Source organism: Macaca fascicularis, chromosome 1, assembly GCF_037993035.2.
Source record: "Macaca fascicularis isolate 582-1 chromosome 1, T2T-MFA8v1.1".
NCBI classification, from domain to species: Eukaryota; Metazoa; Chordata; class Mammalia; order Primates; family Cercopithecidae; genus Macaca; species Macaca fascicularis.
In genome coordinates, this window is record NC_088375.1 from 215001529 (window position 1) to 215025067 (window position 23539).

General features: G+C 48.7%; 1 protein-coding gene across 9 annotated transcripts; it reads right to left on the reverse strand.

Moving 5' to 3' along the window:
- Nucleotides 1–747: 747 nt before the first annotated feature.
- On the reverse strand, nt 748–23366 carry PLA2G5 (phospholipase A2 group V). 9 transcript variants are annotated; one of them, XR_012429466.1, is made up of 6 exons: nt 23096–23366; nt 8064–8113; nt 6393–6537; nt 2977–3386; nt 2767–2873; nt 748–2088 (listed from the first exon to the last, which is right to left on the reverse strand). XR_012429466.1 is itself a non-coding variant. In XM_065528751.2 (6 exons), exons 3-6 carry the CDS (start codon nt 8101–8103, stop codon nt 1964–1966), a joined length of 417 nt encoding a protein of 138 aa, XP_065384823.1. In that variant the 5' UTR covers nt 8104–8113; nt 12069–12609; nt 23096–23366; the 3' UTR covers nt 748–1963. The 9 variants fall into 9 exon arrangements, 7 of the variants coding, with proteins under 7 accessions (XP_065384823.1, XP_073884296.1, XP_005544620.1 ...); XM_065528751.2 differs by lacking the exon at nt 2977–3386 and adding an exon at nt 12069–12609; XM_074028195.1 differs by lacking the exon at nt 2977–3386 and having other exon boundaries at nt 748–1664.
- Between the last annotated feature and the right edge of the window lie 173 nt (nt 23367–23539).

Genomic DNA, 23539 nt, shown 5'->3' on the forward strand with positions numbered 1-23539 from the left:
CTGACTGACCACCTGGGGACAGCCTCCAGAATCCAAAGAGGCAGTTGGAGCAGAGAAGACATGGAGCTGGTCCTCAGCTGGAATCCAGGGGCTCCCCCGATGAACCCCTAATGTGGATGAGTCCCTGAACTGCTCCTTTTGTGGGCTGGGATTGAAGGCAATGTGGGATAGTGGCCAGAGCCCAGGGTTCAGGGTTTAAAGTTAGGATCTGAGGTCGAATCCTACTTCTGCTGTTGATGTGCTGTGTGACTTTTGGACGGTCTCCTAACCTTTCTGTACCTCAATTTCTTGGTAGATAAATGAAGGTTCTCTATGATTCCTTCCAGCTCAAACCCATGACAGCTTATAGTGTTGCCTTCATAACCTCGTGGCATCCCGCTCCTGTGTGGATGCTGGGACTCTGAGCTGGGATGTGCCAATGAGAAGGGCCTGCCCACAGCCACCTCCAGCAGAACTTACCAGCAAAACACTGCTCTGCCTCCCACCTGACTCTCACGGGAGAAGGGAGAGGTCTGGACTGGGTTCTCTTCTCTGTCATCCAGAATATCACGATTGAAGGAAAATGGAATTAGAGTGAAGCCTTCAATTTCCCCCACATACCCATTCAAAATTGGATCTGGGAAACGGCTTTGATTTTAAATATTTCATGAGCAAATTCGGCATTTAAGTCCCTCCCTGTGTGGCATTGTCAAATATAGACACCGAGTCTAAATCAAACTTTTCTAAAGCACTGGTGCATTCAGGGTAATCTCATAAAATTAAATTTTATTTTGAAAACATTCACCACTAGAGCTTTTTAAATATAGACCCTATTTATCATGCAGTTATTTTGGGGTATGTCGGAATAAAGAAGCCACAGGTACTTTCTTGGAAGGACGTTCCTTTGTTTTGGAATACATCCTTTCTTCTTGCAGTCTTGGTATCAGAACAAACATCCTTTCTTTTGTGAATTGATAGACGGGTTGGTTTTTTAAATGTCCTTACTTTGTAAAAAAATAAACCCCATAGCTGACACCTATTTAAAACAAATTCCTGCTGTGTGAAATCCTAGAATCTTAGCATCCCCCATATCAGCATCAAGGTGGGCTTTAGAAGTCTCATTTTACATTGCAAGGAACAAGACAGTTTCTTTCTCAAATAGACTGAAAGTCAGAGAGGTTCAGTAATGGGTCCAAGACCACACAGCTGAAGAAACCAGCACTGGGATCTCAATGCCACCCTCTCTGGCCTGGAAGCTGAAGCTGGCGTAATCACCAGTTATCTTTCCCCCACCCCATCGAGGAAGAATGAGACCCAACACTGGAGAGGACCCCAAGGTTTAAGGAAATAAGCCCAAGAGAAAGCCTGAAGCTCATCCCAGAAAACCCTGCATTTACTAATCTTCTTTTCTGTCTCTGAGATAACGTAGATAACTTTGGGTTTATTACCCCAGCGGCAGAGAAGGAGGCACCAGCGATCCCCCACAGCAGAGGAAAATGTCTGTGTGGTTTTTATTAGCCTTGAGAATGAATTTTATTTAATATCCATACACCAGATTTAGAGAGTCAATTTGGCTCTTCCTGTGTAAAAATTCTCTGGAGGGTGGCGGTGGTGATAATCTGATCGCAGAAGCTGAGAAGTAAGTGCATCTCAGGAAAGTGTTCCAACTGGAGCCAGGACGCTGTCTTCAGAGAAGAAAAGAGACATGGCCAACCCTGAGTTGGTGGAGAGCTCTTGGCACCAGAGGGGCTGCCCTCAGAAGTAGAGGCCTAGGGACCCTGGGACCCTACCAAGTCCTGTGACCAGAGTCACTCTCCAGGGACTTGCTAGAGGGTACAGTGTGGCCCTGGGGGTCCTCCAAGCTTCGAGAAAGACTGAGGTCTGTGACTTAGGAGCCTCTCTCAGGAATCCAGCAGAGTCGGAACTCTGTGTTGTAGAAAAACAGAGCAAAAGTCTTGGTCTGGGAGGAGCTCGCTGGGGAGGCCTAGGAGCAGAGGATGTTGGGAAAATATTGGTACTGCGGGTTGTAGCTCCATAGGTTTCTCTTGAGGCAGTAGACGAGCTTCCGGTCACAGGCACAGAGCTGCACATGGCAGAAGGGCCCAGGCTCTGCAACAGGACACCAAGAACAGAATGAGGGCGGGAAGAGCATGCTCCAGTCTCAGTAGAGACCCCATGGACCTCCTGCTCCAAGGAGCTTTCAGCCTGATGAAAGAGGCATGGCTCCTAAATCAGGGGAATAGAGAATCTGATGGAAGGGGCGCAGCTGCTGCTCAGGGTGAGGTTTCAGTTCAAGAGACAGTTCCTGCCCTCAGGGAGTTCCCAGTCTGATAGAGGAAGCACCTTCCTTCCTCCGGGGGACTCCCAGTCTGATGATGGAGGCAGCTGCTGCTCTGGAGGAACTCTCATTCTCACAGAGCAGAACCATCCCCAGACTTAGCCTTGAACTCAGAGGCCTTGAGCCTGAATCGTGCTGTGTGCACTGGCAGGCCTTCAAGCTTCTGTTTCCTGATGTCTAAAATGGAGGAGACTAAACCTACTCTACAGGTATATTTGGGGGGAATCAAGGAAAAGGAAGCATGTCAAGCATTTGCACCCGGTGGATGCTAAGATGTTTCAGCCCTACCCTGGGGGACTGATATAGCCGCAGTAATCCTGCTCCTCTCATCCCAGTTCTGTACCCAACCCCTCCTCCCTCAACAAGATACAGGCTGGCTGTCCTCTAGGGCAGCTGAACTTAAAGTCAGGTGCTCTTCCAATGGCCTGAACGGGAAGCCCCAGCCTTACCGCAGGTGACCAGGCCCCATGCGAATCTGTATTTGTAGGACTGTGTCCGAATGTTGCAGCCCTTCTCCTCCAGCCGCCCATAGCAGTGGTCATGCACCCAACAGCACCTGTCCATGCAAGAGACTTAGATCCCAAGTGGGAGGGATGCCCTCCTGACCCCCGTCCCTAATAGAAGCAAAAATTCAACCATGTCACTTTAGCAGAGGCCACCTTGGTGGACGCGATGTGGCAGAGAGGATCTTGTAGTGTGACTGAGTAATTTCCTGTTCCTCATTTCCAGCCAGCAGGTCATGGACCCTCGTTTTCCTCCTGGTCTCGTGATTAGACTACATTTCCCAGCCTCTCTTGCAGGTAGGTGTGGCCACATGACTTGGTCCCAGCCAGGTGAGGTAGGTGGAATTAATGCACTCCACCTCCAGACCTGCCCAGACAAACCTCCCACACTTTACTCCACTGTCCCTCTGCCTCCATCCTTTGGCTGGATGGAGATGACCCAGCGTTCTGAGGATTCCGAAGCCATAGGTGATGGCAGAACTACAAGATGGGAGGAGCCAACGTGTGATTCATACTGAACTGTTATGTGAGCCAGAAATAAACTTCTCATATCACAGGTCCCGCATCTGTGGATCAACCAACATGGATGGAAAATGTAAGCAGGCCTAATTTCTTGTGTCTGTACTAAACGTGTACATACTTTTTTCTTGTCATTATTCCCAAACAATACAACAACAACTTCCATAGCATTTACATTGTATCAGCTATGACAAGTAGTCTAGAAATGATTTAAAGTATATGATCACAGCCGGGCGCAGTAGCTCACGCCTATAATCTCAGCAGTTTGGGAGGCCAAGGCAGGCAGACTGCTAAAGTCCAGGAGTTTGAGACCAGCCTGGGCAACATGGTGAAACCCTGTCTCTACTTAAAAATATACAAAAAATCAGCCAGGCATGGTGGCATGCGCCTGTAGTCCCAGCTACTCAGGAGGCTGAGGTGGGAGAATCACCTGAGCACAGAAGGTCGAGGATGCAGTGAGCTGAGATCGCACCATTGCACTCCAGCCTGGGTAACCACTGAGACCCTGTCTCAAAGAAAAAAAAAAAAAAGCTTGGGGGGATACAATCACATAGGTTATATGCAAATACTATGCCATTTTATATCAGGGACTAGAGCATCTGCAGATTTTGGTATCCACGGGAATGGATCCTGGAACCAGTCCACGGGATGACTGTATGTTAGGTGTAGCAGACTGCATATAAAAGGTTTTCTTGGTTTACAGAAAAATTGAGATCTTACAGAGGAAACACCTAGTTCCTCCTATTACTAACATCTTATATTAGTATGATACCCTTGTTAGAATTAGTGAACCAATATTGATACATTATTAATGAAAATTATTCACTAAATAATAGTACATCATTATTATCTTACTAATTGTAAAAAAAAAAAAAAAAAAAAAAAAAAGCCGTAATCAGAGTTCCCTAGTTTTTAACCTAATGTCGTTTTTCTGTCCCAGGATCCCACTGGGGATGCCATGTTACATTTCATTGTCTTGTCCTTCTTTTTTTTTTTTTTTTTTTTTTGAGATGGAGTTTCGCTCTCATTGCCCAGGCTGGAGTGCAATGGCGTGATCTCAGCTCACTACCGCAACCTCTGCTTCCCAGGTTCAAGCAATTCTCCTGCCTCAGCCGTCTGAGTAGCTGGGATTACAGGCATGCGCCACCATGCCCAGATAATTTTGTAAATTTTAAGTAGAGATGGGGTTTTTCTACATTGGTCAGGCTGGTCTTGAACTTCTGACCTCAGGTGATCAGGTGATCCACCCCTCTCGGCCTCCCAAAGTGCTGGGATTACAGGCATGAGCCATCGTGTCTGGCCCATTGTCTTGTCTCTTTAGGCCCCTCTTGTTTGTGGTAGTTCCTCACACTTTCCTTGTTTTTGACTGTTTTGAGGAGTACTGGTTAGATATTTTATAAGATGCCCACTATTGGGATTTGTCTGATATTCTTTTTTCTCATAAGACTGGAGTTTGGGGTTATTTTGTTGCTAAATTGTTCCAGTGTACACTGGGGGCTCTTTCAGTCGGCACAGGTGCCCCTTGTCACATCCCCATCAATGTGGGCTTTCATTTTGTTTGTGTTTATTTAAGCACTTCGTTACTTTTTGGCACTAAAAGAAGTTCCAGGTTCATCTTGTATATTTCCTGCCTTGGTCCTAGAATTGGCCATTTCTTCAAGGAACCCTGGCTATATATGAATATGTATATATATAAAATTTATATTATCTATAATTTATATTTATATATATATATATGACTTGGAAGGGGCCTTCTATTGAAGAATGACATTGGAAACTAGATCTAGGCATTAAGTGTGCTTGTTGCTACTGGGGTGTCATTTCTTTTAGACCCTCTCCACTGATAGCAAAAGAATGTTTCTATTTGCCCATGTGTATAAAAAAAAGTATATGATCACACAGGTTATATGCACATACTGTGCCATTTTATATCAGGGACTAGAGCATCTGCAGATTTTGATATTCACAGGGGTCCTGGAACCAGTCCGAGGGATGACTGTATGTTAGGTGTAGCAGATTGCACATAAAAAGTATTCTTGGTTTACAGAAAAACTGAGAAGATCTAACAGAGGAAACACCATTTTCTCCTATTACTTACATCTTATATGATACTAATATATCCACGCTATCTATGCATACTGCTACCTATGCATACTTCCACATGTAAACATCTGCATCTACAATAAGCTAAACAGGAGTCCATACTGACATCTGCAACTCTAGTCCTTTTGCACATGGATCATTCTGGCTTCCTGCCCTGACTTATCCCACTCCAACAGTGAGAAACTTGGCCCCAACCATCTGTCCTTCATTTGCTTAATCATCCCTTTCCTTTATATATGTCTAGCAGTATCGGAATTGTTAACCCAGCTGGGTATGCTTTCCAAGGAACAAAATCTCCCATTTCACACATTCTTCTAGAACTTTAGCACTTCCCGATCAAGAGGTGGACTCTAGATACCCTCCCTCTTAAAGCCTTTGTGACTGTCTTGACCAAGAGGACAGTGTAAGTGACACAATGGGATTTCTGAGGCTGACCATAAAACAGCATACTCTTTGGTCTTGCAGTTTGGGGACACTCAGTCTTGCAACCCAAGAGTCACCATGCTGGGAGGAATCCTGAACATCCTTGGAGAGGCCTAAGTGACAGGAATTGAGGCCTCTGACCCGCTCCTACGCCAGGAGATGCTGACCACTTGCCAGCCATAGGAGTGAGCCATCTGGAAGGTGGATTGTCCAGCCCCAGTTGTCCAAGCTGAAGCTGAGACAAGCCACCCCCACAAGCCCTACCCAAATGGCAGATTCATAAGCATAGTAAATGACCAGTGCTGTATAAGCTACTACATTGAGGACCACTTGTTACGCCACAGTCGACCAACTGACACCTTAGGCCACTGAGATCTTGGGATTTCCGGCTAACTTCTTTCAGATTCAGTTTTCTTATTTGTAAAATGGTACTTTAATACTCATCTTCCAGAACTGATATGTAATTGAACAAGAAAACATGGGTGCAGAGCCTGGAGCCCAAAGGGCAGTTATAGCAATCAGCTCACCTATCAGTGCCATCCTTGGGGGTTCCTCGGCCGCCCCAGCCACAGTAACAGCCGTAGAAGCCATAGTTTGTCAGGGCATTCTTCCCTGTCACCTTCTCGATCATCGATTTTAGGTCCAGCAAGCCTCCTTGCACAGCAGGCACACCTGGAAGATAGCCCATGTCCCCAGGTGACACCCAGGCAGCCCAGCCCTGCTTTAGGCCCACTGCCCAACATCTCCTACCTTTTCTCCCACCCAGGGCTTGGAGGGACGGACCTGTGTGTCTCTTTTTTATTCTCTCAATTAGTGGGAAGGGAGGTGCAAGCAGTATGGAGAATTGGTTCAGAGTTTGGAATTGAAAAATGAGCAGACCTGGGTTCAAATCCTGGCTGTGCCACTAATTCAAAGTATGGTATTGAATGGAGTCAGAGCCTCAGTTTCATCATCTGGAAAACGACGACCCAAAATTAGCAGCTGCATCTTGGAGTTATCATGAGGGTTAAAATAAGATTAAGTGTGTAAATTTTGAGCATGGTAGCAGACACAAAGTAAGTGACCATGACGTATAAGGTGTAATTCTTTTTTTTTTTTTTTGAGACGGAGTCTCGCTCTGCCGCCCAGGCTGGAGTGCAGTGGCCGGATCTCAGCTCACTGCAAGCTCCGCCTCCCGGGTTCACGCCATTCTCCTGCCTCAGCCTCCCGAGTAGTTGGGACTACAGGCGCCCGCCACCGCGCCCGGCTAGTTTTTTGTATTTTTTAGTAGAGACGGGGTTTCACCGTGTTAGCCAGGATGGTCTCGATCTCCTGACCTCGTGATCCGCCCATCTCGGCCTCCCAAAGTGCTGGGATTACAGGGTTGAGCCACTGCGCCCGGCCATAAGGTGTAATTCATAATGTATCTGCATGAAGCAGCAGACAGGAGTTTCCTGTCTCTCTTGGCAATACATCCCTCTTCCCCACCACTCCCTCCCCTCACACCCTTTAGAACATAAGGCAGAGAATCTAAAAGCAGGATAGGACTCTTAAAAATCGCTGAAGCCAGTTCCCTCATCTTACAAACGGGAAACTGAGGCATGGAGGGAAAAGGTGCCCTGTCCAGGGTTTCACAGCGAGCCCAAGGCTCTCCCTGCACCAGGCCTCCAGCTCCTCCCGGCATCTCCAGCGATCTGGCAAGACATCAAAGAGCAGGACAGCCTGTCAGGGGGTTGTTGTATATACGGTCACGGGGCTGCAGGATGGGACTAAAGCCATCTGTACAGTCACTTCCCAGCTGGACAAGCCTGAGCTGAGAATGACCCAGGAATCATAGGCTGGGACATTTAGATAAGAGTTTCGATTTTTATTTGGATTGATTTGGGGATTTTTAAAATCTTATTTTATTTGCATACAAGGAAAATATCTGCCTCGTACATTTGCCAGCCACATAACCTCCATGTCCACAACCTTTACACAGCTGAGGTACAATATCTCCTAGGACCCTGCCACAGCCTTATGCCTTAAGCATCTAGCCCGTGCCAGATGAGGAAGCAGAGGCTCGGAGGCATGAAGGTTCCTGCTGACGTCTATGAAGTCAGTGCAGAGCCAAGATTCAAACCCAAGTCTCTACAACCTCAATGGCTGGTGTCCTTTTCACCACCCTGTTACTCCCATGGGGTAGAAGTTCATTCGGAGGTCATGGGGCCAGCACTTACTACAAGCCAGGAACCAAGCCAGTGGGAGGAAGCCCTTCATCTCTAGGGTTCTGGAAAAGAAAACACATCCCACGACAGGTCTATCAGGCAACGCCCCCGTGGCCCATTCAGATCCCACCCCGGCTCCCCACCAGGCCCCGCCTATTCCACTCTCCATCATGGTGGGCAATAAACAAGGTGAGTCCAGCCAGAAAAGATGAGGCAAAAAAACTATAGGTCCATGGAGGGCCCTGGAGGCAGAGGGGATAATGGAAGCATTTGCAGGTACACTGTCCCTGCTACCAGTGCACTCTTAACCACAAACACCCCAGACATACTCACCCTGTTGGCAAATGGCTAAAAGGGACCAGAGAATGGGCAGGATTCTTAAATGGAGATTTGGTGGCATACATGGAGAAGCAGGACTTGATATAACCTAGACACAGCCTTTGATGAAAGATGCAAGACGGAAGAAAAAAATTCCTGGACAGACAGCACTTGACGCCCACAGCAGGAGGGCAGAAGGAAAGCCGATGATTCTATGTCTCATACTCGTTTTAGCTCACGGTGCTGTAGTTGCCTGTTTTCAAGGATGTTTACCCTGATGGTTCTTTGCAGGCAGAGGCTGGGCGGATGCACCCCTCTATTCTAACACTGAGAATAGTGCCTGGCCCAGAGTAGGTGCTCAGCCATGAAGCCTGGGCACCCACAATGTGCCAGTGGCTTTCAGGGCCTGGTTATGTCTCTTATGGGCCCCAAGCGCTTTTGCCTTTGCAGGTATCTTTCTGCTATATCTTTATATTTATCTCTATATTCACATGATTATTTTTGACAACTATGTTGGTATAAAGAAAAACGTAATCCAAGCTGGATTTATTATTATATATTCATTATTATTATGTTCATTTCTTTCCTCTTGATTTTGAAAGAATTTATAAAATTAAGACATTCTCCTGGGACCCAGGCACTATGTCTACCTAAAGAATAAGTCAACACTGGGGGTTCATGAGAGTGCTGCAGGGTAGGTATCACTGTCTTCATTTTGCCACTGGGAAAATTGAGGCTCAGAAAGCTCCGGGACCTTGCCAGAGGTCACACAGCCATTAAGCAGTGGAGGCCGGATTTCAGCCCCGTCCTTCTGTGTCCCTCACTGCACCACACAACCTCGCTTCCCAGAGGCATGAATCCTTTGAGGGGTCTGTGCTTGTTCCTTCTCGTGCTCTACCTCTCAGGCCAGAGCCCTTGGCTTCACTCCTTAGAATCTGTCTTTGGTAAAAACAGCCATTGCCAGCCTAGAGTCCAGGAAATTCCATGTGTCTCAGGCCAGCACCTGATTCTAATTTGGCTTCTCAGAGGTTCCTTACCAGCAGCTGCCTGATTCCCTTCCTCCCAGGATCCAAAGTCCTTGTTTGTCCACAGCTGGGCAGGCCTGGGGCTCTCCCCTTCAGTGCTCTGTTGTCTCAAGTCCCTGAGTTGAATGGTCGCTTGTGCCAGAGCTCTCCCTGAACCCCTGGCACCTCCCAAGACCTGGCCTCCAAATATGCCTCAGACTCCCCGGGGCTCCTGCCCTTGTCCAGTAGCAACTCTGAGTTCCAAGAACATTCCTGAGGGTTCTGTCCACAGCTGGCCTCCATGACAACCCTTGTCCGGCAGCAAGTCTGAATCCCAAGAACATTCCTGAGGGTTCTGTCCACCCATAGCCTCTGCTCCAAGGGCTCCAAACAGCCAAAGAAATGGCCCTAGACACCACCATTCCACACCAATCTTTCTCTGCCTCTCCCTGGGGGCTGCAGCACAGTGACACCAACTGCCACTCCCTGGGCATCTCTGGTGTGCCAAACACTACGTGCTATCTCTCTAAACCCATCAATGACCTTGGCAGGCCTGGAGTCTGTCCTTTTAAACAGCCACTTGTTGAATGAATAGCAGTTGTTGATTTTACAGATAAGGAAATTGAGGCTCAGGCAGATTAAGTGACCAGGACTGTCAATCTATTTCCTTGACTGACTCTACACTCCACTGCCTCTGAGCATCCCTGGGCACTAAACATGCTTTCGATTTTCTGTATTTTAGGACGCTTTGACATCTTGGAGGCCAGAGACAGCCTGCTCCTTCCAGGGCTAGTTAATTCCTAGACACCTCACATGGCTCCTCTGTGAGCATGCCTTTCACCTGCAGACCGACTGTGACAGTAGGTAGCTGGTCAGACAGGAGCAGGACAGGAATGTCAGGCAACCATCAGGCGATGGGCAGGCAGTTGTTAACCGTCTCTCTAAAATAATAACTGGTCACAGCCAGCACCAGGGAAAGGCAGTCTCCCAATACACAGGAACACCTGAAGCTGGTGGTCAGTCGCTTCCAGTCAGATCTCAGGTATTGGGTGAGTAGGCTCACACATGCGCATGAAGAGGCAAAATGGCAGAGTTGAACTGGTATAGGACCTGCTAGGGATGTTCGGCTGGTGAGAGAAGAATGCCTCAAGGGAACACGCGTACAACTCCAGTAAACACACTGCGCATGCTCCCTCCCAAGTGCTAGCAGGTGGGCGGATAAGGAAAACAAGACCCCGGAAGTATGCCAATGTATAAAACCCCAAGTCAAAGGTCAAACAGAACCCCTGAATCTCTCAAGTCACCTGGTTGGCCCCTCTTCCAAGTATACTTTACTTCCCTTCATCGCTACTCTAAAGCTTTTTAATAAGCTTTCACTTCTGCTGTGAAACTTGCCTCAGTCTCTCCTTCTGCCTTATGCCCCTCAGTCAAATTCTTTCTTTTGTCTCACTCCGTCACGAGGTTGGAGTGCAGTGGCACCATCTCGGCTCACTGCAACCTCCACCTTCCGGGTTCAAGCGATTCTCCTGCCTCAGCCTCCCAAGTAGCTGGGATTACAGGTGCCCGCCACCATGCCCAGCTAATTTTTTGTATTTTTAATAGAGACAGGGTTTCACCATGTTTGCCAGGATGGTCTCGATCTCCTGACCTCGTGATCCACCCACCTCGGCCTCCCAAAGTGCTGGGATTACAGGCGTGAGAATTCTTTCTTCTGAGGAGGCAAGAACTGAGGATGCTGAGGCCTGTATGGATGCATCCCACTGCTGACACAGCCAGTCCCTTGGCACACCCAGGCCACCTTTCCCTTACCCTCACACTCTAAGCCAAGGTTTCTCCTGCCCTAAATCACCCCAGGGCCAGACACTGGACAACTAGGGAAGCCTGGAGTCCCGCTGACCTGATTCAAACTGGCCAGTCCTAAACTGTGTCTCCTGCCCTACCAGCCTTTCCCAAAGATCACAGCAAAGGCCCTGGGCGATGCTTCCCAAGGCTCCTCCTGACCTGCCGACCTGGCACTTCCTGCGTGTCCCTGGGTGGGAATCACGCCCTCTTCTGGGAGCTGTAAATAACAAGCTATCTTTTAAATGGCAATCATTTCTTGATCTGTTGGCCTCCCCATACCTGGAGAAAACCAGCCTCCCAGGTGCATTTGAGAACACCCTGGAAAGAGTGAAAAAGCAGTTTCATGGTGGTGGCGGCAGAGGCGTGGAGCGGCTGCCCTGAAGAGTGGACAGCCACTCCACTCAGTAGAGCCCAAAGTGGGCCCCAGGAGGAGGATGTGGGCTGAGCTATTTTAATCAAACCACCACAGAGAGGAAGTGCATAGCCGCGAGAGAATTTCGGAGGAGGGCAGCGGTTGCAGTAATGAGAGGGGAGAGAATAGAGATGGACAGCCCAAAGGAAGATGTGGAGGCTGGGACGTGGCGAGGTCGCCAAGGGATGGGTCCCCCAAGTCCACATGCAGCAGCTCCAGGACCTCCCAGTTCACGTCTCCTGGCTGGAAAGAATGCACAGTGCGGAGCCTCACATCACGGACACCTCCTGCTGTCTGTGAGGGAGGTGATGGGGGTTCACCCCTCTCCAGGCCCTGCTCCCCTGACCAAGGGGGACAGGTGTTTCCTCTCATAGCCCCTCTCTTGGCCCTGCTCTCTGCACCTCCCTCAGGCAAAGCAGCCCCAAAGATGAGATTCCTCACCAGTGCGACCTTTTCTATGTCCTCAGGCCCGCGGAAGAGGCCAGGGCTGGGCCCGCCTGGTTTTAAGGACCTCTCTGTTGCCTCCCACACTCCTGCGTGGGCCAGCTCCAAGATTCCTGGTAACTCGCATACGAAGCTCTACTTCCCCTCACCCTGGCACGACCCCTGGGGAATGTTTTCCACTGTGTACTCAGAATTTGTTTCTTTTGGTTGTTTTTTTTTTTTTTTTTTTTTTGAGACAAAATCTCGCTCTTTCGCCCAGACTGGAGGGCAGTGGTCCTATCTCAGCTCACTGCAGCCTCTGCCTCCCTGGTTCAAACAATTGTCCTGCCTCAACCTCCTAAGTATCTAGGATTACAGGTGCACGCCACTACACCTGGCTAATTTCTGTATTTTTAGTAGATACGGGGTTTTACCATGTTGGTCAGGCTGGTCTCGAACTCCTGACCTCAAGTGATCCACCCACCTCAGCCTCCCGAAGTGCTGGGATTACCGCCACAGAAGCAGCTGTTTTCTGAAACAGGTCACAGTGCCCAGGTGGCTATCAGGAGAGATGGTGATCAGTCGGGCTTGGGCCACCCACGATCCAGGGCTCTTCCCCGCCAAGAACAGGAACCCTGGAATCCCCCTCCAGGGCACGGCCTCCCTCCCACCCACCACACTGGGGCTTTGCCAAGTCCCCCAGCCCTGGGCTCCTGCTCAGATTTCATCCTGTCTCGCTCAGCCTCAACCCAGGAACGGCCAGGGAGGACAGGCAGCCCCACTCGCGGACTTGAAGCTTTGTCCCCGTCCTCTTCCTGTTGTTCCTAACTTGCCAACCCCCAACTTTTTCTGCCCCGTTCCTGAGCTGGGGTGACTCAGGAGATGCCTGTAGAAACACCACAGAACGTTGCCTGCCACGTCCAGGTGGTAGCCCTTTTTTGGCACCTGATTCCGTGCCAACTTCCTACAGGTCTTCCCTCAGGGAAGGGGAAAGTGCCAGGCTTGCAGTTAGAGAGATGCAAGCTGGAGTCCCAGCTCAGCCACTTAGTATCTGTGTGAGCCTGGGCGAGTCACTACACTTCTCTATTCTTCATGTAAAATGTGAGAATTATGAGCCCCTCCAGCCGCAGAGGCTCCTGGTGAGGAATGTACCATATAAAACAAGGCACAGGTGGGTCAGGCACAACGGCTCACCCTGGGAGGCTCAGGTGGGAGGATGGCCCGAGCCCAGGAGGTCAAGGTTGCCGTGAACTATGATCACACCACTGCACTCTAGCCTGAGCAACACAGCAAACCCCTGTCTCTATTAATGAATAAATGAATACATAAACATAAAAATAAGGTATATAAACTCATGTCAGTTGGGGAAGTGTGTGGCCCAGTGGGTAACATCACAGGTTCTGTATCAGCTCCAAGTCCTGGGTTCAAATCCTGGCTTCCTCACCACTGGCCACAGTGCCTCAGGACTGACTGAAGCTCACCTGCCTCGGAGAGCTGTTGTTAGGATTAAATGAATTTATACATGTATAGCTTAGAGCCATAGCAAATGCAGAGTAATGCTAATAAATCAATGACAGCTCACCTTCTAGAGTGTTTTCACAAGACATAGGTACCTACTAGTATTCTCCATTTTCTGCTTCTGTTAATTCCGCCCCTCACCCCACCACCCCGCACACACTTTTTTGAGAAGACTTGGATTTTTTTTTTTTTTTTTTTTTGAGACAGGGTCTGTCTCTGTCCCCCAGGCTGGAGTGCAAAGGCACAATCACAGCTCACTGCAGCCTCCACCTCCTGGGCTCAAGCCATCCTCCCTCCTGCCTCCGCCTCTCGAGTAGCTGAGACTACAGTGGGCACCACCATGCCTGGCTAATTTCTTTTCTTTTTTTTTTTTTTTGAGATGAAGTCTCACTCTGTCGCCCAGGCTGGAGTGCAGTGGCGCGATCTCGGCTCACTGCAAGCTCCGCCTCCCGGGTTCATGCCATTCTCCCACCTCAGCCTCCCGAGTAGCTGGGACTACAGGGGCCCACCACCATGCCTGGCTAATTTTTTGTATTTTTAGTAGAGATGGGGTTTCACCATGTTAGCCAGGATGGTCTCGATCTCCTGACCTCGTGATCTGCCCGCCTCAACCTCCCAAAGTGATGGGATATGGGCGTGAGCCACCGCACCCAGTCTCTTTGTGCATTTTTTATAGAGTTGGGGTCCCACCATGTTGCCCAGGCTAGTCTCGAATTCCTGGGGTCAAGTGATCCTCTCACCCATGCCTCCCAACGTGCTGGGATGACAGGCATGAGCCACTGTACCCCGCCAAAGACTTGGATTTTTGGCTCCTGCCTCTCCTTGCTGTTCTATTCTTTTTCTCTCCCTCTCTCTTGTCATGGTAGCATCAGAGAGAAGTTCCTCCTTAAGGCCCCCATGAATCCTTCTCTTCCTAGGACTAACAACTGGGCTCCCAGAAGAACCCTGTGAATTCAACTCAATACCAAAAGTATTTATGAAGTGTCTACTGTGTGCCAGGCACTGGGATCCCACAGTGAATGAGACAGAACTTGTGCCTTTACAGAGCTGCCCTTGTGGCTGGTGGGAAACAGATAGTGAAGACAGAAGTGAACATAGATGGTGTCTGGCGGTGATCGGAGCCATGGGGAAGCATCCTCTCCCCGTCCTGTATTTTCATTTCTCCTTCTCAACCAGTTTCCTCCCCCACCTATGAACACACACCTGCCCCGCCATTCTCAACCAAACAAAACCAAGCCACGAAAAGGAGAAAACTAATCCCTTGCCTCTGGTGACAATTCTACTTCTTTTTTTCTCGAAAAGCCACATTTCTAAACAGAGAAGCCTGCCCTTCATCATCCCCCACTCTGAACCCTTCGCTGCCTGGCATCTGCTGCATTCTTGAGCTTGCTCTCAGGGACCCCCAAAGCCTGGCATAGCCCAAGCTTGGGGGTCACCCGCTCGGTCCCTCAGGGCACTCATCTCGAAGTCCACCTCCTCCTTCTCAAAACTCTCTCTCTCCCTCGGGGCTTCACAAGGTTGCCCTTCTCTGTCTCAGCCGCTCTCTGGCTGAGCTCATCTGAGTTCAGGGATTTAGCTCTTATTTCTATGCAGGCATCCGGGGGTGTCCCGGACAGAGCAGTCTGCCCCCAGCTTTGACTCAGCAAACAATGCTTAATGAAGGAATGACTGAATACAGGAACCAGGAGAAAGCACAATGTCAGATCCAAGATCCAACGTAGGAGAGACGTGTATTCAAATCTGCATCTCAGCTGTGACCACCTGTATCCACCTGAACCAGCTTTTTCACCTCTTTGGGTCTCAGTTTTATCTGAGTAAAATAGGATAATCATAGAACCAGCCTCGCTTAGTAACGCTGATAATTCAATGAGATAAGTCAGGCAGAGGGGCTGGGACAGTGCCTGGCACCCTGTAGGTGCTCAATAAGTCGTAACTACCATAAATATTATTGTGATTATGTCTTTCCAGTAAACTGAGAACTCTATGAGGGTAGGCTCTGTGTCTGCTTCACCTCTGTAACCCAGCACTTGGCACATAGTAGGTGCTCAGTAAGAGTTTGCTGAGTGAATGCATGACTCCTCTGGCTCCAGCTCCCTTCTCACCCCATTGCCCAGTCCACACGTCAAATATGATTACACAGAAATGGACAGATAGATAGACAGGTAGGTAGGTAGATAGATAGATAGATAGATAGATAGATAGATAGATAGATAGATAGATAGATAGATAGAGTCTGATATTCTATCCCAATAACCCTTGGGAACCTCAGAACTAAACTCACTGTCCCCTCAAAACTCAGTCCTTCCCAGTTCCCCTTTCTTGGTAATGGATCCAACCATTCACACTTCAGTGATTAAAGATGCCCCAGCCACTTCCACTTCCAATTGAATGGAAGCCTGTTGAGGGCAAAATTCTTCTCTGATCCATTTCTGATCCCAGCACCTAGAACAATGTCTGACCCATTATAGATCCCCAGGAAGTATTTGTAGAACAAATTAAACATCACATAAACACACTTGTCCTCTGTCATTTGCTGGGTCTATCACGTGCAGGCTCGCCCCAGGGCTAAAGCCCTGCCAAGGGTAGCCATGGAAACCTGGACACTCCCTCACCCTGAGAACCCTAGCTGCTGAGATATCCCTGGCCTTGTCAAATGGTTTGTTGGCACATGGAACAGGATTACCCAGGGCTCACTGGCAGAAAGTCTACATCAAGTCTTCCTCCTCCAGGAAGTCTTCCATGATCCCTCCTTCCACAGGGAGCTTACTTGTCTCTGGAATGTTATAGAACTCATCTGATATGCTGTCCACTCTGGCATTTCCTGTTGGAGGGGATTACAAGGCTGATGGCTCAGAAAGGAATGAGGGAAGAGCTCAGTCTTTAATGAACATTTGCTATGCCACAAGTGCAAGGCAAGTTCAGCATTCATGGTATTCCTTAATTCTCACAAAATCTCATGGGGCATTATGATCCCAGTGTGTGAGCAGGGAAACAGAGGAGTAGATGTTACATAGCTCGTCCAAGGTCACACAGCTAGTAAAAGGAGGACCCAGAATCATACACCTGACCCATCTGTCTGTCAAATCCATGTTCTTTACAAAAAAAGGGTTGAGACCCAGTAAGGATATAATGATTGGGATTTTCACAAGACCTCTAACCAGAGTGTCACGTGGTTTCCTCATAAACAAGGTGGAAAAGTGAGAGCTGAGGTACAGTTGGTTAAGTGGGTTCAGTGTTCCAATAATTGCTGATGAGTAGAACTGGATTTTTGGTTTTAAACTTTCAGGCCAGGGCTCCATACAGCCCTAGGAAATGCTTTGCTTGGTCTACACGGTGCTTTAAAAAGACAAAATGGAATTAGCTGCCAATGTATAAATGCTAAGAGATCTTAGACAGAAATCCACATTCCTAGGCCAGGCACAGTGACTCACGCCTGTAATCCCAGCACTTTGGGAGGCCGAGGCAGGCCTGAATTGAGGTCAGGAGTTCGAAACCAGCCTGGCCAATGTGGTGAAACCCCGTCTCTACTAAAAAGTACTAAAATTAGCCGGGTGTGGTGGCAAGTACCTGTAATCCCAGCTACTTGGGAGGCTAAGGCAGGAGAATCGCTTGAACCCGGGAGGCGGAGGTTGCAGTGAGCCAAGGTTGCACCACTGCACACCAGCTTAGGGGAGAGAGTAAGTGTCAAAAAAAAAAAAAAAGAGAGAGAGAGAAAGAAACCCACATTTCCACATTTCCATTTCCAGCTTCTCTTTAAAAGATCTAGCAATCCTTGGTCTGGACCCCTACATGGCAACAACTGGCCATTGCGAGAAGTAGCTGCCCCCATATACAGGGTATGTGTTTCACTCTGCCCTAGTCCTTAACCACCCCTTACGGTCTTAGGTCCAGTCTGCCTCACAATTTTTGCTCTCTGCTGGAGGAATCTCGGTCAGCCTTCATAAACCAATACAAGCTGCACACCATGGACTGCGGCTGAATGCATGGTGCCGGTGCCCTGGAACCACCACTTATTAGCTGTGTGACCTTTGGCAAGTGTCTTAACTGCCCTGTGCCTTAGTTCACCATCATGAATAATAGGGTAAATAATTTTGCCTGTCTCATCTCTATGTTCTGAGTCGATACACAGCAGGTATTTAGGCACACAGCAAGGTCTCAATAAATGCTGGGTTTTTTTTTTTTCCATTTTGTTTTGTTTTGTTTTTTGAGACGCCCAGGCTGGAGTACAGTGGTGCCATGTTGGCTCACTGCAAGCTCCACCTCCTGGGTTCATGCCATTCTCCTGTCTCAGCCTCCCAAGTAGCTGGGACTACAGGTGCCTGCCACCACGCCCGGCTAATTGTGTGTGTGTGTGTGTTTTTTTTTTTTAGTAGAGACGGGGTTTCACCGTGTTAGCCAGGATGGTCTGAATCTCCTGACCTCGTGATCCACCCGTCTCAGCCTCCCATAGTGCTGGGATTACAGGTGTGAGCCACTGCGCCCGGCCAAATGTTGATTATTTTTAACAGGATGGTGGGACATGCCCGCAAGTGACTGCGCGGAAACTTTCTTCAAGTGTTTAGTAGGAATTCAGGAATGGTGGGAAGGACTGGCCAAAGAGATGGAGCTGGGTAGGTCACAAAGGCCCTTGGGTGTCAGGCTAAGGAGGTTGGATCTTGATCTTGTCCTGATCTTGATCAAGAGCAAGATAAACTGAGTTCAGTAAGAAGAGAGTGAACAGGCCCTGTCTAAAGACCCCCAAAGCTGAAATGCACAAGGAGAGGGTGGGTAACACAGTTCAGCAATCACATGCATGACCCCCAAACTCAGTACTAGTCACATCACAGAAGCAGTGGTCGTCTTTGGCGGTGATAGCAGGAGTGTGGTGCCCAGAACAAGGGCTCCTAGCAGCCCACACCCGGAGGGATGTGCCTGGTCCTGGGCCTGCATGTGAGCAGGCTTAGGAGGTGTCTGGATCACAGGAGACAGAAGAGAGGGAATTGGGGCTGACTTGGGTTTGGAAGGTGGCTGGGGGTACCCAGTCTGTCTCCAAATCTCTGAAGGGCTGTGGGGAGTAGGAGGAATCAGAACTGTCCCATGCGGCTCCAGATTGCGGAACAAACACCCACCAGGCACGGACGCACTAAGCAGTCAGATTTTGGCTCGATGCAAGAACGTTTTTCTAACAGCTCATGTGTCCTGGGAATTGAATGAGCTGTCTTGGGAGTGGAGAGTTTCCTCTCCCCGGAAGGCACTTTTTATTTGCCACTTTTTAGGAAAAGAAATGTCACATGGGAGGTGGGCACTGAGTGTGTGGGCTATGCCCCCACTCGACTTCTCAGGAAAAGGAACTTAATCTTTAAGTGTTGGAAACACCCAAAATGCAAACGAGATCTGTCAAAGCTCATGAAGTCAGCTTTGTCAGTTACGAAGCCTCGGTTCCATCCTGTAAAAAATGTTTTTAAAATTACATTTTGTCAAGGTTCAAAAACAAAGAAAACTCATGAGCCCTTCAGTTGCTCCATAACATGGAGAGAGCTGTCAACTATTTCGTGCTCCCTGCCCTGTAGGGCCCCCTCCCCACAACATTTTATGCAGGTCGGAGTCATGTGCAGATATGTTGCGAGAGCAATGACCAGTATGAGAGAAGCAGATGGGCTCCAGGATGCCCGCGGGGTCTGACATTTTGTGCTCTGGAATTGACTTATTCTTGAACTCTCTGAGCTTTTCCAGCAACAGCTTTTGCATTTCCTGCTCCCCCTGCCTAGAATACTTAGTCCTGGATTCTTTATCCTCCAGGTCTCGCCTTAAATGCCACCTTCTCCAGGAGGCCTCCCCTGACTACCTACCCGAGGTCACCCTGGTTTTCCCCTTCATGGCACCGACCATCATCTTTAACTCTCTTTAACTTACTTGTTTATGGCTCATGTACCTTATGCCTTCCCCTAGAATATAGGTATCTGAGGGCAGGAAACATGTTCATCTTGTGCTTTATGATATTATCAGCAGGTAGCAGAGGGCCTAATATATATATTATATATATGTGTGTGTGTGTGTGTGTGTATGTGTATATATATTTATATTTATATATATAAATTTTTATTTTATATAAATATATGTATAAATATATATATATATATATATATATATTTTTTTTTTTTAGATGGAGTCTCCCTCTGTCACCCAGGGAGTGCAGTGGTGTGATCTCAGCTCATTGCAACCTCCGCCTCCCGGGTTCAAATGATTCTGCTGCCTCAGCCTCCTGAGTAGCTGGGATTACCACACTGGGCTAATATTTGTATTTTTCATAGAGACAGGGGTTCACCATGTTGGCCAGGCTAGTCTCGAACTCCCGACCTCAAGTGATCCGCCCTCCTCAGCCTCCCAAAATGCTGGGATTACAGGCGTGAGCCACCACACCCGACCCCTAATTCATATCTGGTGGCTGATAATTATTTGTGGAATAAAAGAATGATGGGATTGATGAACCAATTAAATCTGGAAGTAGAAGCAGCCCCATGTGGGTTTCAGCCAGGTTGTAAATTGGCAGCTTCCTGTAAAGATACACACAACTAATTCTATCTGGGTGTCAGCCTAGGATGTACATGCAGCTTATACATATGTTACAGCTATTGGTTAATAACAGGCTCAATTTCAACTTTGACCATAACCTTGGCTAAGAAGGCAATCCACACACCAACTTTATAGCAAATACATGTTTTATCTTTGAAAAATGTAATCCATTAAACTGTTCACTCTTAAGACATCTACCATGAACTAACCTTCCTTTCTGTCTTCGTTTCTGTTGTTTTCCCTCCACCTAAAATGCTCTCCACTCTCTTTTTCTAACTAGTTAAAGCCTACTTATTTTTCCACATGGTAATGTCCCTTCTTTTTCTGAGGAGGGAGAAACCCTAGGAAAAGCCGTCACTCTGCCTGGCAAGATCACAGATGGTGCCCAAGGTTCCAGGCTCACGAGCCTGAATCATCTGCAATTCAAGGCCACTCCACCTGTCTCAATCCCAATCCAACCCAGCAAATGTTTCTTGAGCAATTTTGTGGGCAGAGGTCCCGTTAGGCACTACGAGGACCAAATGCAAAGTGAAATCCACCAGTGCAAGCACCGAAGAGTTTCTAACCTAGTTTCTGTCTCTTAAGACAGGGGATGTGGGAACAGGCCTTCAGAATGTCCGTCACGTCTAGAATAACATTGGAACTCTTTCCCTGGGCCTAAGAGGAGGTGCCTCCTCTTTTGAGACACCTTCCCAGATACCTCCCCAGCAGAGTTCATGGCTTCCTCCTTTTTTCCTGGGTCAATCTTCCTAACCTCTGTAACAGCACATAGCACATCCGCCCAAGTCAGAGGCACCTGTCTCCCCTCACAGAACATGGTCCCGCACCTACTCCAGCCTTGCCTTATACCACTCCTAAGACATTCCTGGGAAGAAGCCAGATGTGAGGCTTTTAGTTCCTTAAACCCACTAATTTCAATCTCTCTCTCTCTCTCTCTCTCTCTTTCTCTGCCTCTCTCTCTCTCCCTCCCCCTCTTCCCTTTTCATCTGTTATTCCCTCCCTTTCTTCTCTTACTCAACGCCTACTCATCTTTGTAAACTTAACATACTTATCATTCAATAACTATTTAACAAGCACCTATTATGTGCCAGATGCTGTTCTAGACCCTGGGGATACAGCGAAGAGCAACACAGCTGAGAACCCTGCCCTCATGGCAGAGCTTGCATTCTGGAGGGAGAAGACAGAAATAGGCAAGCGAATAAGTAAAATGTACAGTTTGTTAGGTGGTGATCGATGCAATGGAGAAAAATAAAGCAGGGAGCAGGGTAGAGTGCTGAGTGTGTGTGTTTGGGGATGGGGACGGGGACTGTTGATGGTGGGAGTGGTCGCTTTATTTATTTAGACAGTCTTGCTCTGTCACCCAGGCTGGAGTGCAGTGGTGTAATCTCAGCTCACTACAACCTCTGCCTCCCAGGTTCAAGCAATTCTCCTGCCTCAGCCTCCCGAGTAGGTGGGACTACAGCCGTGCACCATCATGCCCGGCTAAGTTTTGCATTTTTAGTAGAGACAGGGTTTCACCACGTTGGCCAGGTTGGTCTCGAACTCCTGGCCTCAAGTGATCCACCCACCTTGGCCTCCCAAAGTGCTGGGATTACAGGCATGAGCCACCGCCCTGGCCTGGAGTGGCCACTTTAAACAGGGTGACCGAGAAAGGTCTTGCTGGGGAGGTGACACTTGAGTAAAGCCATGAAGGAGGTGAAGGAGCACGTTATGGAGACATCCTAGGGGAAGAAAGCTCCAGGCAGAGGGAAGAGCAAGTACAAAGGCCCTAGTGTAGGAGCGCACCTGTGAGCTGGGAAACATGGAAGCTGGGTCTGCTTTGCCAAAATGTCTTGTGAATCCATCGCCCTGCCCTGAACTGGATCAACCCCTGCTCTGAGCTCTCCCAGTACCATGTGCTCTCTCTCTTCACACCACCAATCATATTGTGTTGCAATGTGTCTCCCAGCAGGCTGTGAGCCACCTGTGGACAGGGGCAGTGTCTTTTATTAATACTTTGACATCTCCAATGCTCAGCGTAGGGCATGATACACATTTATTGATGAAATCAATCAACGAGTGAACAAACTAGACTGTGAATCCTTGACGGTGTCTCATTTATCTCTCCCTGGCAGCATCTGGCACTCTCTATGGCACAGATTGTGTCCTAGGAAAAAAATGTTTGTTGAATGGCTAATAAAAATAGCTGATGCCTTATTGAGCCCAGATACCACACTAAGTTCTTTATGGGGCTTCTCTCATTTTATCCCTAAGGTGGCCCTATGAGGTAGATATTACTATCATATGCGCTTTGCGGATTAGGACACCGGGCTTGAAAAACAGAAATGGCTCGAACGTGTACTGAGCTGGTCAGTGACAAAGCTCGGAGTTGTCCTAATCCGTTTGACTCCCAAGGCCACTATACTTAGCTCAAAGCTAAACCGCCTTCAGAGAGGGGAGCGAGAGAGAGAGAGACTGAGGAAGGGAGGAGGAAGATCTCCCTATAAGGGCATCTCACCCATCTCTGGGTTTCTTTCTGTGTGTACCGAAGCGTCTGGCACACAGTGGATGCTCTCAACAGTTAACGGATGTTAAATAGATGTTGGCGAGTTCTCTCCCTAAAGGGGAATATTTGCCTGTGGTTTAGGTTAAAAAGAAATCCAAGCAAGGCCTCAGATTAGCGTAAACACAAGCCCTAACTCAGCCTATTCATAACTCTCCCTGGTTTTGCCCATAATTTTAGGTATGACCTTCCGGTAACCTCCATCTTCCCTTGAGGTGTGGCCTGGCTTCCTTAAGAGCCAGCTCTCCAGGCCTGACAATGACAGGTGAAGGACCCAGCAGCCCTAGAGAGACTCCTTCAACAGAGGCTGTGCCTGCCCACCTCCCCCTGGGCCTCCTCTTGGGCTCTCCACACACCCCCTTCTCCAGTCTCTCCCTCCCAGCTGGCGTCCCTCCACAACCCCCAATTTGTGCAGCCCCCATCAGTAACTAACCTCTTTGGCCTGGCCTCAAATCCTGCTCTAGAGGTCTGCCCCCATGAGCAACCTCCTTGGGCAGACCCTGGAGCCCCAGGTCTCGCTGGCTCCCCGTCTCCAGTCAGAACATTGGGATCCACAGACCATGGATCCAGGGAGAATCAGTTCTTGGGCTCCAGAATCTTAAAGCTGTGAGTGGGAGTGACCGATGAGGAGGACAAACTCGGAGAAGGGGAGGAAAAACTTCTGCCCGGACCCAGCCGGGTAGAACCCCGCTCAGCCCCCCACTGCCTTTGCAGAGGCAGGAAGTCCTGCACAGTCAGGGCCTGTGACTGGCTGTCCTGCCAAAGGGGCTGGGCGGTCACCCAGAGAATTCCAATGAGGGTGGATTTGAGTCCTGAAATATCCAGGTCACGGCTTTAGCCACTTCACAAGCCTTTGCTAATCCCCTCAGCCAGAAGT

What these genes read in the sequence shown, in the direction of transcription:
- PLA2G5 (XM_005544563.5), bottom strand. Translation starts at nt 8,103, where the DNA reads ATGAAGGGCTTCCTCCCACTGGCTTGGTTCCTGGCTTGTA. An exon ending in GGCTTGGTTCCTGGCTTGTA is followed by an intron (nt 6,538 to 8,063) that starts GTAAGTGCTGGC and finishes GCTATCTTCCAG; the next exon opens with GTGTGCCTGCTGTGCAAGGA. An exon ending in CCCAAGGATGGCACTGATAG is followed by an intron (nt 2,874 to 6,392) that starts GTGAGCTGATTG and finishes TTGCATGGACAG; the next exon opens with GTGCTGTTGGGTGCATGACC.